This window comes from Phragmites australis, chromosome 12 (genome assembly GCF_958298935.1).
Source record: "Phragmites australis chromosome 12, lpPhrAust1.1, whole genome shotgun sequence".
In the NCBI taxonomy this organism is placed as follows: Eukaryota; Viridiplantae; Streptophyta; class Magnoliopsida; order Poales; family Poaceae; genus Phragmites; species Phragmites australis.
Window position 1 is genome coordinate 31,154,929 of NC_084932.1, and position 15,649 is coordinate 31,170,577.

Below are 15,649 nucleotides of genomic sequence, written 5' to 3' on the forward strand. Positions count from 1 at the left end.
TGAGGAGGTTCGTATCTCAACCCGCAGAAGCCTGCAGAAGCACCCGCCGAGCTGCTTTGAGAAAATACACTGCGTGTTGGGCTTCTATGTGCTTTTGCTTTTGTAAGTGTGGATTCAGAAGTAGTGGTGTTTGTTTGAGCTTTTTGTTTTTGGAGGCTAGAAGCTAACTAGAAGCCCAAACAAACACAGCCTAATACGGAGGTGCAGGTTGCAGGCCACGACGTGTGAATTCCAGAGAGAACCCGATGCCGAGCGCCCGAGCCGAGGAGGAGAACCGCCTCGTGCGCCTCGCCATGCCGTGCGCGTCCGCACACCAACTCGACCAACTCCACGCTCGCGCCATCCTCCTCAGCCATGTCCACAGCAACTTCGTCGCCGCCAAGCTCTTCCGTAGCTTCGTCTTCCGACAAGCATGACGAGATTAGCCCTTAAGGGCAGTGATCGCAATTTAATCACTTAATGAACACAATGACGAAAATACCCAGATCAATAGATGATTGGATTTAATCTATGATACCTTAAGCTGTGGGTATCATTTTCTACCGTAAAGGAACTCTTTCTTAAATCTATAGTTTCTTGATAGTTTTGCCAAGCTATCAGTAGAGTTAATTTGGTTTACTTATTTTGGGTTCTGTCCTAAAGAAATCTACTGTTCAGCTTATTTGGCCGTGCAAGGATCTTAAGTATGTTAGAATAATTATTTTTCGCAGCTCATTATTACACTAGATTAAGTGCTGGTTTATTGGGTTTCAAAACTCCTCATGTTCCATTTCAGTTTTGGTTTCTCCGGCAAAGAGGATACGTATAACATTTTTATTTCCATCATGGTTTGGTTATGGCTTAGTCTTTGTATTCTTATCTGAAGGTCTTAATTAGAATTAGCCAGTAGCCACAAGAAAACAGAAGTCACTGCAAGTCACAAGGCAGTATTTCTTGGTAATGTTCTTCTTCTGATAATGTGTTCATTTTCAGTGTGCGGTTTGTAGTAGTTGCAGCAGCCAGGTCGTGATAGTATAATATGCCAAGTTCAGGGTCACGGAGGCGGCCGAGTCGTCGCCGGTGGTGTCTTAGCGGTGACGAAGCAGTGGCCGAACCAAGAGAGGCAGAGTCAACGGAGGTCAACAGGATGGCGAGCTCTTTTGGTTGACTTAGTCAAAGCTTCAATACCATGCATACTCGTCTGTTAACACTTGGATTACTGCTGTGGTTTCTCCAGATGATCAGAGAAATCAATTCGAGCGATCCAAACTGGGTTTGAGTATTTGGGCGAAATTCAAATGCCACCAGCGTTTAGACAAAATGCAAGTGAGAGCGAGTGAAGATGGTTGCAACCCATAGCAGCACACATAAATTTTCTTCAAACTAAAATCCATTTGATTTAAAACAATTCAAATTCCACAAGATATAAAAACCAAACCGTACTAGCTTTGTCACACCATTTATATCAAAAGTAACAAACTAACTAAAGGAAAAGAATTTCAGAGTTGCAAGCATTGTTGCTTGCATGAACCGAACAGAGCCCAGCATTTCTCTTCTCCTAGTAACAGAAGACCACGTCAGAGACACCATCCTTCTCCTTCTTCCACGTCACATCAACCAGCAACTTCCCACCATTTCCCCATTCAAACTCAGCCTCGCAGCCATCCACCAAGCTCCTCTTTGGCTTCACATCTGAGTACACCAGCAGCCGCCCTGCCCCCTTCACCTTCATCCTCGCCTCGCCTCCACTGCTATACACCACATCGACAACGGCGCCGCCACAGTTCATCATGTCGACCAGCCCAATCGGCGCGAATCGAGCACCGGCACCGGGGACCGCCATGACCGGAGCAAATGTGAAGAGCTCAAAGGAGGATGGCTGGAGGGTGAAATGGATGGGCTCTGAATTTGGTGTCATCAGGAGTAGCTCTTCGGATTGGCACCTGTAGACTGCGTATTCCGTGGCATTGGCCATGGCGCAGGTGTCCTCCCTCTGCCCCCACTCGACATCGGCAGGCCTAACGTCACCGGAGACCGGCTTGTAGCAGTGTGAGTAGCCTCGGACACGGTGCTCGGCCGGGTCCCAACCTGCGCCCTGGCTGTTGAATGCCCCAATGACCCCTCCAAACTACAAAATTGGACAGGTTCAGAATTCAGATATTGCAATACATCATGTCATTTGAAATGATTTTAGTACAAGCAACTGTTTGGACTATCTTCGCCGTTGAATTGAGAAGTACTGCTTGTCAAGAACAACAATTCGGAACTGAAAAATAGATTAAAATTTGCAAACAGCCTGAATAATTTGATGCAAGAAAAATTAGAAGAGACTCACCTTGTTCAGGTTCCAAATCTTCAGAGCAGTCTGCTGATCAAAGAGTGGGTTCTTGAATAGGCAGTCTCTGGTTGGGAGTGCGTAGTGCAGGCACCTGGCCACGGTGCCATCAGGGAAGACGAGCCTCCTGAGCAGGGCGAAGTCGTGGCCACCGAGCGAGTCGCTGACGTAGACAGGGCCGCCGGAGATGGCCCGCGACGCGGCGTGGAAGGCAGCGCAGGCGTGGTCGGACTGGAACATGTCCCAGTCCGGCCGGATGAACTGGCCCATCCACAGGCTGTTGTAGGCGCAGTTCACCATGTGCGCGCCCTGCAGCCAGTACACGCCCATGGGGTCGCCGTTGGGGTCCGAGAACCAGAAGTCGTCGCCGGCGCGGCCCATGGACACCTGCCGCGTCCCGAGGAAGAAGAAGTCGTTGCACTGCTGCATGCTGGCGATGATGCCAGTGCCGTTGAAGTTCTTAGCGATGGACTTGGAGAGTCCGTCGTAGTATGCCTTGGCGAGCGCGACGCGGCCGCCGTTCTCCTCGCAGACGTACTCCAGCGTGTGCACCACGTCCACCTTCACGCCAGTGACGCCCGCGCCGGCGAGGTAGGAGTGCATGGACTCGTAGAGGTAGCCGGCCTGGTCGGGGCGCACGAGCCCGATCCCGCCCTCGACGATGCGGTCCACGGCGAGGTCGTCCATGGTGCCCGCCAGGCCCGGCGACAGCCGCGCCGGCACGATGCGTGCGTCAAGAGGCGTCGCGCCGGGACGCACCCCGCCCCACCCGCCGCACAGCGCCTGCCACACGTACACGTCGTCCAGACCCGGGAACCTCCGCCTCATGTCCTTCAAGAACGCCTTTAAGCCCACCTCGCCGTCGCCGTCGCCAATGTCGTCGCAGAGCTTTGCAAGAACGGCGTCCCTCTTCACAAGCAACTGCTCCATCTCTCGACGCAATTGTGCGATCCTGGCGTCAAAGCTCGAAAGGTCGGTGGCGCCGCCCTGCGCCGCCTTCTTCTTCGCCTTCGCAGTGTTCTCGATCTCGACGGCCTTGCGCACGACGGCCTTGGGCATGGTCTTGTCGTAAAACTGCTCCGGCGGGCGGTGCAGCAGGGAACCCTCTTTGTATCCACGGAAGCGCGCACACTCGTCGAAGCGGTAGAGGCGCGAGGTCATCTGGTCGCCGCCGAGCACGAGACCGGGCGCGTCCTCGTGCGGCGGGTCGTCGTCGCGGTTCACGCTCTGCCAGCCGTCATCGATGATGAGGAACCGCGGGGGCACGCCGGCGTTGGAGAACTCCGAGACGCCCTGCCAGACGCCGGCCGGGTCGACGGTCAGGTAGAAGGCGTCCCACGTGCACCACCCGAACCGATCGGCCATTGGCGGCAATGCCTTCTCCTGTATCAACCTGCAGTGTCGCGCGCATTCCACAAGAGTTAATCTCAGCCGTCTGATCGCAAACCAACGCTCAAGATTGACACAGCTGCAGACTTGTGGGTCCCACAAGTAAGCTTCGAGAGGCTCAAGCGTGAAAATTTGGCTGTTGCTATACATAATGTGCCTGGAAACGAAATAAGTTGATGTTCTCAACCGTCGGATCAACATTAGACGGATCATCTCTTTTTTCTTCCCGCCAACTTTGGCACGCTCCACGTCCCTCACCCACTTCCAACCATCTCCAGCAGTGTTTCTATCATCGGATCCGTACCCACCACCCCTACCGCTCTACCCCGTGTCCACCTTCTCTACCGGACCTCAGCTTCCCTCTAAACCTGTCGTTCGCCAGGAAGTGGCGAAGCCCTAACCTCGCCGCCTCCAACCCGTCGCTTGATGGTGCCCCCTAAATTTCAGGTATGTAAAGTTTAGGAGGCGTGAGGAAATTTTGTAGCAACCTGAACGTGCCGAGGTGCACCCTGGCGGCGAGGTAGGCCTCCTGCATGACCCTATAGGGATCGTCGCCCCCGTGCACGTAGGCGATGCGGCCGAAGTCGGTGGCCGTGACGGCCTTGGACCCGCTCTCGGCACAGATGACGACGCCGTCGTCCTCGTCGGGGAAGATGGCCGACCGGAAGCTCCCCTGCACGAGCGGGAGCACGAGGACGTACCCGGCGCCGGCGCCGGCAAGCTCGGGCACCTCGAGGAGCACCCACTGCGTCTCCATCTGCAGGTCCCGCCCGCACTCCCCGGCCCACGCCGTGCTCCACCACGTCTTGAACCGGAACACGCTCATGAACCTCCTCGGGCGCGCGAGCCGCCCCACGCGGCACGGCGCTCGGTCGGTCGCCGCCGGCACCGTGAAGCCCAGGAACGCGCCGCGGTGCGCGTTCGCCATGGCCTGGTTCACCATGTCCCGCGGCGCGTCCGACGTCTTGGGGTCGAAGGCCGCGGCGAACGGAGTGAGCGTGACGCTCCCCGGCACGCCCGAGAGGAGCGTGGCCTTGCCGCCGCCGACGGTGAGCTCGCCGTCCTCCAGCGAGAAGAGGCTGGGCACGGACGCCGGGCTGGCCGTGCCCGTGGTCGTGGCCAGCTTGGGCGCGGTGGCGACCTCGGGCGTGGGCTTGGACTCGTTAGGCGGCGCCATTGGCAAAGCGACCACGAACAATCAGACGCTAGCTAGCAATTTTAGCCTTGGAGAATGTTCAGACGAGAATCCCTGTCAAGACAAGGAAGAAGACGACGTGAAATTGAAAACGTGGAATGGGAGATGAGTATCCAAGAAGATGAGTGTCCAATCTCATCCAAACATATATGATTAGCGCCTGAATTTGCTATATACCAGCTGCATGTGTATATCTTGGGATCCAGAGGCCGGGATATTTACTCATCCCAATATCTACAAAAACCAAAACTTTCTGTACAAACAAGAGGATATCCTACCTTGCGAGGGAGCTTGGCGCCTGAGTTCAGAGCAAGCTTCTTGAGGTGTCTGAGCTGATGAGGATTCAGGAGATATATAGGCAGGGGAGGACGAAGACGCCGGCCCTTTTAGGAAGCGTCTGGAGCGTGATTGCAAGTGCGACAGGTGACAGGAGTCTTTGCAGAGCACTTTGCTTTGCGTCGATCTGGAACTGAATGGAATGCAACTGCACCTTCTATTGATTAAACGAAAGAAGCAGATCGGAAAGGGTGTCAGGAGTAGCAGCAAATGAGAGATCGACGGGTGTTGTTCGTCGCGTCGTGTCCGCGATGAGATAGGTGGAGGCGACCGTGATCGGCGGCGTCGGTAGGTGCAGCTCATCGGCCTGGACAGGGAAGGAAGAGATGCATGCGAACGCAACCTTGTCATCGTCTCGATGATCTAGCCTGTCACAGTTCCATTGGTAATTTGTATGGTGGGATGATTGTTTTCTTGCCACGGTCGCCGTCTCTGTCGCGATGTCGTGCCACGTTAACTCTACTAGTAGAGAGTGATTAGAGCGAGATTCATGCTATTATCTTGTTAAAAAAGGAGAGTGAGTCGTAGTTTTTGTATTTACTTATATCTAAGTATATAGTCATGTTTTTCGCAGATTTTTGCGAATGTACGTCTTTCCAAGGATAACCGAGTAGTCATAAATCTCGGCCTGTGTATAAGAAGATGCTCATAGGCTCCACCGTGTTTGACATGCATCTTTTCATTCTCGGTGAGGGGATGAAAAGTTGAAAACATGAGAAAAGCTGAAAGACACAAGAATAGGTAGAACGAACTAGATGTCTTTACAAAACGAACGAAGAAAGATAATCGAATCCGATCTACCGCACTTTTCACCTGTCGATCTGTCTCATTTCGGGAATGCCCGTGCTAAAACAAAGTTAAAATGCTCACTTGGTATCTAGGTGAACCTTTTGGCTGTGGTATGAAACTATGTATTGATGATGGGTGAATCGTCGATCTAACGAATTTATTAAAAAAATAGAGGATGTTTGAAGTAGACGAAACACAAGGGAATATATAGTGATTTTTAGACAGAGTCTTCCTGAGGATAATAAACTTACGTCATGTTTATCTTGTATTGATCTGAATCTGTTATAAGTAGGTGTGTAGCTACCTAGATGGATCTAATTCTAGTCAGCGACTTCCTCCTTAGCTTTTGTTGGCTTATATTGGCTTGTATAGCTTCTAATGACTTCATATTGTTTGTCCTCTATAGGTTCCCCAGGCTCCGTACATACATGGAGATGCCATACATCCTCTGGACTTCTTTCTATTCTTGGAGATCAATCTTTCCGGTTACAGTACGCCTTGGTACCTATGGATAGTTTTTTTTTCTTACAAGAATCTCCTTCCTAGAGATAAAGATATACCTTGAGAATTAACGAAAACCTAGGGTGCCCAGATATGGTAACTATCTATTATTCATCGTCAAGTCCCCCATCAGTATATGAAATGAGGCTTCGACAGATCAAGTATATGACCAGCAAAGATAAGCTTTTTGTCCGACCATATCACCAAGTAGAACTCGGGTACCCGATTAGGGTGAAGCTTCTAACCGAGTTTACTAATTTTCTACTCAGGATCCCGAACGCCTCCGAGTCCCAAGAGAGTTCTCGAGAAGTTGTTTTATCCGAGTAGGTTTTCTGTTATCTTTGTCCTTTGGAAGGAAAAAAAGTTTGTCACTGATTAATTTTGAAAATTGAAACATCGTGGTGGAGATTTCGAGTAGTGGTGAGAATCTTTTCCTGCTAGAGTAACATGATTACGGTAGAAGCGCGAGGAGCCGAACTCCTCGGGTACGGCGCCAACTGTCCCGTGTGCACTGAGCATTAAATGCGATGTGACAATAAAGAGGGAGATCGTGGCCTCGAGCCGTGTCATGTTGTTAATAGAACCACCGTTTTAGGGAGCCTATGCTCTGCATAAAGGCAAAGGAAGAACCCGCTTCAACGTCCATTCTTCCATCATCAATTGCTTTCCGTCACACTCATCATTCTCCTTGCGCCCTTGCTCCAAAAACCCTCTTCCCTCAATCTCTCCACCGCCATGGGCAAGAAGAAGATCGAGAAAGAGAGCTCATCTGCCGACGAGATGATGAGCACGATCCTATAATGAAAGAAATCCGAGATCACAAAGGAGGTTCTGGAGAAGGCTGAGAGTGAGGAGGTGATTCCTCCCTGGATTCTGATCCCCTGCATGCTAGCGGCAGGACAGATGATCCCAAGCCCGGACACCCACAGCTTGATGGTCTTCCTTGATTTCTTCAGCTGCGACTTCAGCTTCCCTCCTTCCACTTTCTTCCTCAAGGTGCTTGGTTTATACGGCCTGGAACTCATCCACCTCAATTCCAACTCCATTATCCTGCTGAGTGTCTTCGTGCATCTGTGAGAGGCCTTTATTGGCTTCCGCCTATCCCTTGACCTCTTCTGGTACTTCTATATCTTGAAGAGGCTCCAGAACAAGGTCGTCGATGGTTCCAAGAAGGAAAGTCAGTGGAGTACATTGACTTCGCCGCCAAGTCCTCCTGGTCGGGTTGGCACAAGAAGTGGTTCTACTGCCAACCTGGCCTGAAGGAGCTTCCTTACCAAGGCTTGTCGCCGCTATTGAGGCCCACCTGGACAGAGGAGCCGGTGATGATCACTCTTCGCTGGAACCTTATCGGGGAGATCTTGCACCTAAAGGAGAGGAACCTGATGACGTATGACATTGCTAGGGACTTCATCAAGCACCACCTCAGTCCTCTGAAGTCGAGGATTATTAGGGCTGGCAATTTCCAGTCAGATTGGATCTGACCCAAAATTGTGAGATTTGTACTTCCCGATCCCGAGTAGCCATATGTAAGGGATCTGCAAGATCTATTCTCATTGACGGTTGCTTCTTCTCGCGTTGTATTCACCGGAGGCCGCCGACAAGAGGGACAGGGTTCTTTCTGAGGCAATCCCCTCTTCTAGCCGTAAGAACGTCCCGGTTCCCATCGTGGAGATGGACTCCGAAGCTCGGGCAAGAATCATGTCGGTAAGTGCCTCAGACCCTCTCGACTCTTGATTTCTTTCGAGTAGTCGTACCTGTAGTGATGGCTACCGTGGGCTTGGATAGCTTCCCGGACGCAGAGGGCCCAATCCAAAGGCCGGGAACGCGGGGCCCCCAGTCGCGGATCTGAAAGATGTACTTATCACAGGGAGCAGGGGTCCGAGCGAGAGTGGTAGCGGCATGCTGCAAATCACTTCCTTCGATAGCGACATGGTGTTGGAGGGTAACGACTTCGCGGGAGTAGATTCGGCGGTGGGTGGCGTTAGGCCACCGACGCCAACTGCTACTGCTCCTTCTACTTCCGTCAACCCAGTGTCGACTTCGACATCGAGCCTGACCTTAGTAAGTTGAACATTTACCCAGATCCCTTGCGACCATGCCTGTTCTTAATTTTTTTGGGCATGCATTAGCCTTTGGCCCATGAACACAGGAAGGCGGTAGTTCCAGTGAGTTCGTCAGGCAAATTTCCCTTAACCCCACTGGCGTCGGGGAGCAAGAGACTATCGCCCCTCCTGGTCTCAATGAAGCCTTCGTTGACCAAGAAATGACTCAGGTATATTGATGATTAATTTCATATGCTTGGTGGAATGTGTGGTTTGAATTCGTCTTTCCTGCAGGCTAGCCAGAATACCACCGATAGTACCCAAGCCCTGACTTCCCCAACCTCCAACCCCTCCCTCCTCTGAAGGAGATGACAACAAGCCTGGGGAGCCCTTGGCATCGGTGGCTATCAGTCAGGAACTGGAGGTAGCTAGCACCGAGGGTCATCGTTGCCCTTCCACAGAAGGGATACGGGATTCCGTTGGATGCTACCTGGGGGGAAATGCTAGAAGGGCGGGTAGGCCATCAGTCGGACTTAGTGTTCAACGCCTTCTTCATGGTAAGACTCTATCTGCGGGTTAATAATCTAATTCATGAAATGACTGGTACTGATCTTATCGTTCTTTGAAGTTTGTCGTGCATCGCTTGAACAAGACCCGCTATGATGCTGAGAAGGCCACCGTCCGAGTGGCTGAGCTTGAGAAGGAGGCTACCAAGCTACGCCACTAGCTCTCTTAGGTGATGGCCGATAAGGAGAAGGCAAACGTTGTGCTGGAGGACTGGATGAAAGGTGAGCTTCTAGTATCCCGATAGGCTGCTCATCCATTTTGTCTTCCTAACATGTCGCCTTGCATAACTCTCCACGGCCCGAGAAGCTATCGCCCAGGAAGGGGCCCAGATGTCAGCTACCGGCCAACAACTTGTCGCAGCGCTCAACGTCCTACAGGAAATGCTTGCCAGAGTTGGGATCCAGACCAAGGCTTCCAGCAGAGACAATGCTCCAGGGCTCGCTATCCGGGACACCAAGCTTGCTGAGGTGTTCGGTTGGTTCCAAGGGACGAACACCGAACACCTTTAGAGCCAATCCCGGTAGAGTAAGGAGTTGGCACTCGCCTATGCGCTAGTCATCCTAAAGACCCACCAACCAGAGCTCAACACAAATGTCCTCCTGGAAAGTTTCAGGAATGGCCCGTAGGAGTAGTCGACCGACAAGGTTGGGGAGGCGACCGGGATAGCCAAGGCCTTTGTGGACGCAATGGATTTTTTCCCTTGTCGTAATTCTTTATTTTTACCCTACAATTCGTAAAAACACTTGGTAGATTTTGTTAGTTTTAGTTGGGAACTTAAACGTTTTTCATTCTTGATGGGAGTACTTCATGCTAGACTCTTTTGACAGCATCTCATGGTTTTCTTATCGGCTTTTTCCTTTGATTAGTTCAGGACATGTTGATCACTAGTCGGAGGGCTTATTATGACCAGCCTTTGGTCCACTTGAGTGGGTGGCATCGTAGCCCCAGTCAGCCGTGGAACGCGATAGGTAGCCTTTCCGCAACCTCGAGTTCACAACGCAATGGTTCTTCTCTTCTATTTGAAATATGCTTTCAAAAGGTACACAATATGTTGTTTTTGGTTTCCAGCGCCTAGTACTTATTACGCCCCCGATTGTCTACTTAGAAATAGAGATTCTAGGTAGGCAATCCAAATAGTAAAGAACATCTTTGAAGCAAAATGAACTCATATTTCCCTTGGGTCGAAACAAGATTTTCGCCACCCCAGGTGCGCGTTTGGGATGAAGAACCCGAGAAGCGACTTACCCCGTTTGTCGAGCATGAAGATGCACGGAAAGGCAAGTAAGGCAGAAAAAGAAAATTGATTGACTTCATAGGCAATATGATCTTTATTATTACAAGGATGTACTATTAGGACTTACACTTAAAACTTACAGAAAACTCCTAATGACCCACGACCTATGTAGACCTATTATCTTAAACCTAAATGATACAAACTAGATTAAGCCAATAAGAAGTGACCCTTATTATTTCGGAGGTAGCGTAGGTGCTATTTCATGAGCTTCGGACTAGTCGTGAAGCCGAGCCCCTGAGTTTCTGGGTTTGCGTCTTGAGGCGCTGTGATCCGATCACGACTAAGGCCTCTTATGCACCTTGATCCTTGAGCTCTTGGGTTCCTTGTTTGGTTGGTGTTGAACTGTCATGTCGAGATTCCGCTTGTCACAACGGAGACCTGCTTTGGGACAACCCCGGACGGTGATGACCCCCTCGGGTCCCTGGATCTTCACGCACTGATAAGTGTATTGTATGGCTGCCATGAATTTGGTGAGAGTAGGTCTTCCTAAGATGGCATTGTACGCCGTCTCGAAGTCGGCCACGTCGAACAAAATTTTTTCTGTCCCAAAGTTATCATGCTTCCCGAAGGTAACGGGTAGCGATATTTAGCCGATGGGAGTGGTCGAAGATCCGGGTACTGTTTTGTGAAAGACTTGAGTAACCAGCTTAATAGCAGATCGGGAGATATGCATTCCTTTGAGTGTGTTAACAAAGAGGATGTTCATGGAACTCCCCCTGTCGATAAGACTCGGGTAACCCTACAGTTATTTATCATAGGCTCGACCACCATCGGGAAATGGCTTGACCGTATGAAGTTATCAGGGCAGTTTTCTTGGTCAAAGGAGATTTCTGTGTTCGACCACTTAACAGCTTATCAGCCCTTGGGGATGGCTGCTAGGACTTCTCTGGCCACCATCTTGTACTGTCGTTTGGACTCGTAGGACACGGAACCACCTAACATGTGGTTGATTGTCTTCTTGTCCTGTTGGAAAGACATCGAGTCCGTATCGTCCTCACTGCCATCCAAGTTGGAGTCTCAGCTTTGGGCTGCAACTTGGATCTTCTTTCTCTTGGTCGCTTTCTCGGCCTCCATTTTGACCATCTTCTTCCAGAGGTGGCACTCATGGATGTTGTGATTATCAGTCTGGTGGAAGTCGCACCAGGGCTTACCGCCGCATTTGCTGGAGCCTGGTGTAGAGATCTTGCCCCGGGAGGAATCAGAACACTTGTCGAGATGGGTGTCAGGCAGATCTGCAAAAACTTCCTCAGAATTATTTATCTTGCCCTTACCTCCCTTATTGTTCTTCTAGCGCTTGGCCTTTGCTTTGTCACCCTCGAGCCCAGGTTGAGGGCGCTTGATGCCCTGAGTCTTCTCCTTGAAAAAGAGAAGCGTGTCTTCAGCCTTAGCAGACTCATTGACGATCTTCATGAGCTCCTTAACCGTCTCAAGCTCTTGGATGGCAATATCTTCCACGCATCTCCGGCTTCTGACCCCTCGGGTGAATACTTGTATGACGTCGTAATTGTTGACCTTAGGGATGTTGCTTAAACAGCGTTCAAGTTTGTGCAAGGTTTCACTCCCCGTCTGCTTGCAACGGTAGATATTGTTTTTTGTGCCAGGACAAATGTATGTACCATGGAAGTTGGCTCGGAATACATCGCAAAGCTGCTCCTAAGAATAGATTGTTCTCGGTGATAAATTAGTCAACCATGTCCTAACTGCCCCTTCAAGAGCAGTAGGGAGGTAATTAGCCATTACCATCTTATCCCCACCAGGCGCTTGGATGGGCGCGGTATAGATCTGGAGAAACTCAACGGGATTTGTACTTCTATTATATTTCCCGATAGTCCCAGGCTAGAACTTTACCGGCCAGCTTACATTCTGTAGTTCCGGAGAAAAGGCTAGGCATCCGTTGATGGTGCCTTACCTGGTTCCGGCATCCCTGAGAGTCTAGTCTTTCCCACAGAGATCGGAGATCGGTCCCGATTCGATCGATTTTGGGGGACGTTCCCCGATTAGATCGATGTGAGGTAGACAAAGCCTCTTCAGAAGCCCCCGGGCGCCTTCGTAGGTCGTCAATGACCTGACACAAGTCATTGATCGAATGACCTTTGACTGGTGAGGTCGGGCGGTAGCTATTTGCCTGATTGTCATCCTGGGGAACTTTGTTCCTTGGGTTACGCCTCTCCGAGTCCGATGCGTCTCACGATGGGGGATTGCCTGGTCTGCCCTGATTAGCATTATTTCAGGCTAGGGCCTGATGAGAGTTCTCGGCCTGGATAATGATTTATTTTGTTAAGTCGACCACTGAGTTCATCCAAGCCTTACCGGCTGGAGTAGGCAATACAATGGTCGGAGGGCACATGAGGGTCTCTTGTAGAAGGAGGATCCTCTTAGCAGTTGTGGATTTAAAGCGGTCAACCCCTTGTTGATGATCGGGAGACTGTATGACTACGATTCCGTTAAGGACCGGGGGGGTGACTGCCTGGAACTGACCATTGCATGCTACTTGAGTCGGAGGACCCTGGTTGTTTGTAGGATCGTCGTTATGATGACCCGGATATCACCTCCGTCTCCGATAGCAAAAACTTCTCGGGGGTAATCTCCGCTAGAGAAGGTGTCTAGATCTATCGTGGATGCTTCATCAGATTACTTCGGGTTGGTATCTTGACAATCCATGTTGTCAAAAGCTGCGAGGATTGATCCCGACTTGTTGTGAATTGGACATTCACAATTGTCTTGGCAGCCGAGTGGTTCGAACTCGATGTCGTAATCTTTGGCATATTGATCCATAAATCGACTTACCTCGTCACTTGAATCATCGTCGGAAAATTTATCGTCGAAATTCACCCGATTGATCTCCAGTTTGCCAGGGAGAGGAGTAAAATTGTTATAGAAACCCTCATCTGAAAAACTGGTTCTCAACGAAGATTTGGGTGATTTCGATGGCATCTTGCATGTAGAATCTTCAACATTTTTTTCATGATTCCCACGGACAGTGCCAGCTGTTAATGATTGATGAACCGCCGATCTAACGAACTTGTTGAAGAAATAGGGAATGCTTGAAGTAGACGAATCACAAGGGAACACACAGGGGTTTTTAGATAGGTTCAGGTCTCCCTGAGGATAATAACTCTATGTATTATTTGTCTTGTATTAATCTGAGCATGTTATAAAGAGATATGTAGCTAGTCTAAATGTGTCTAAACCTAGTCGGCAACTTCCTCCTTAGCTTTTGTTAACTTGTATAGCTTCTAATGACTTCGTATCCCTTGTCCTCCGTAAGGTCTCCTAGCTCTGTATATATATAGGATGTCATACGTCCTCTGGACTTCTCTCTCCTATTCTTGTAGATAAATATTCTCGGTTACAGAACGTCTTGGGTATCTATGAGTAGTTTTCTTTTTTCTAAGATTCCCTTTCTATAGATAAAAATATATATTGAGAATTACGAGTAACTCTAAGGTGTCCGGGTATAACTATCCGTTATTCATTTTCACTATAAATAAATAAATAAATAAATAGTGAATTTCACAAACCTATAACTATTTACACCATTGTAACACAAAGCTACAACTTCTGAGTCTAATTTCAAAAAGCCACAACTAGTTATACCCCTCTTAACGCAAAACTACAACATTTGCGTGGAATCTGACGGGTGTGGTTGAGGGGTGAGACCAGACGCAAATATTATAGTTTTGCGTTATAATAGTGTAAATAATTGTAGATTTATGAATTTTACTTAAAAAAATTCCCATGCATCTAGAGGTATCCGACAGAACTGGATGGTTCTGAACCTCCAATACGCATGAAATATTTAAGCTCAAATAATTGCGATTTTGCTGCTGCTCCTCCTGTAGTTGTGAGTTGACCCTGTACCTGTAATCAGGATCTAGAGCGTACACAGCCTGGGTCCTCTGACTCTGCAATGTACTGTACACTGCCCACTCCTGCTTCCAAACACATTGTATCAGACATCTCTAGTGTATCTCCGGCTGCTATTCTTCATTTTGTTAACATAGTTTTTAAAAGATATTAATCCTAATTTTTTATACCTTATAATGCTCGAAGCTATTTCTTATTTTTTTTTCTTATTTAAAAACTAGCTATCTAAGATTCCTTTTCACGTGAGCAATATTTCTCTCCACATCAATTTTATCTCCACCTCACTTACTTTTTTCCTCTTTAACATGCTATATTAATAAAAATTAGCTGCTATCTATAACTACTTAAGTTGCCCTCATGGATTCATGTCAAACACATTAGGGTTAGGTGAATTATTGATCGATTGTTTGGTTGGTTGCTGAATCACAGGGGAACCATACACCGTAAGGGTTTAGGATTAGCTAAACCATACACCATGACTCCTTGCATGAATCCGATGCCAAAGCTTGATGTAGTGGGCGATGGCGGCGCACTCTTCTTGTTTCTGCCTGCTCTACTGCTCGACGTGTTCTACTTCAGACCCGTGATATCTTTGGTCTACGTACTGGCGTAGTGCCTATTCTCAAGAGCCTGGCTCACTCTTCTTGTCTCTGCTGTGCGCGGTTGAATCGATCGATCGGCACAGATCAGGCGCTAGCGAGGATAGCAACTCCCCGTCGAGCCATCTTGAGTAGGCAATTGAGGACGTCCATAACTAGTCTGAAAAACATCAATCAGAGATCATAAAGAGGAAAAAAATAATCGAAATTTTATGATTTTTGATCTTTTCAAATGAAATTGAAATTCCTGTGGGCTACAGTGGGTCGCCTTGACGAAGCCTGCGCTCATGATGAATTGGCTCATCCAGAACTGTTTGTTGCAACAAGAAAATGCGTTGATGGCCGCCATGATATCACCCTTGATGGTATGCCACGCCGAGCGGTAAAATTCCATCCGGCCCCGGTGCCTTGTGCCTGATGACCCGCATGCCACACTCCCTCTTCCGACAACGGAATCCATTGGTTGCGTACACCAAGTGACTCCACGCCAATGGAACAGTCCCGTGCAGGCGCTGCTTCGATCGGACACGGACGGGCTTTGTCTCGGTGATTGAACACCGCGGTGTTACCCGGCTCCGGACTTGCAATATGGTTACTAGAGATGGGCAAATAGATCATTTGGGTCGACTCGGCACAGATCCGACTCGGTACGGCCCGACTCGAACAGTTCGGTTACTGTAATAGGTTGTGCCGTGTCGGCCCGCGTGACTTCCCCTCGATCCACGGCACGGTCCGTCAGTCATCGTGCCGTGTCAG

The 15,649-nt window shown here is 49.5% G+C and overlaps 1 protein-coding gene across 1 annotated transcript; it reads right to left on the reverse strand.

The window, feature by feature from the left end:
* Nucleotides 1-1,361: 1,361 nt before the first annotated feature.
* LOC133886911 (stachyose synthase) lies at nucleotides 1,362-5,378 on the reverse strand. Its single transcript, XM_062326823.1, has 4 exons — nucleotides 5,177-5,378; nucleotides 4,192-4,952; nucleotides 2,315-3,707; nucleotides 1,362-2,107 (listed from the first exon to the last, which is right to left on the reverse strand). The coding sequence occupies exons 2-4, from the start codon at nucleotides 4,878-4,880 to the stop codon at nucleotides 1,538-1,540; spliced, it is 2,652 nt and encodes an 883-aa protein (XP_062182807.1). The 5' UTR covers nucleotides 4,881-4,952; nucleotides 5,177-5,378; the 3' UTR covers nucleotides 1,362-1,537.
* Nucleotides 5,379-15,649: the final 10,271 nt, after the last annotated feature.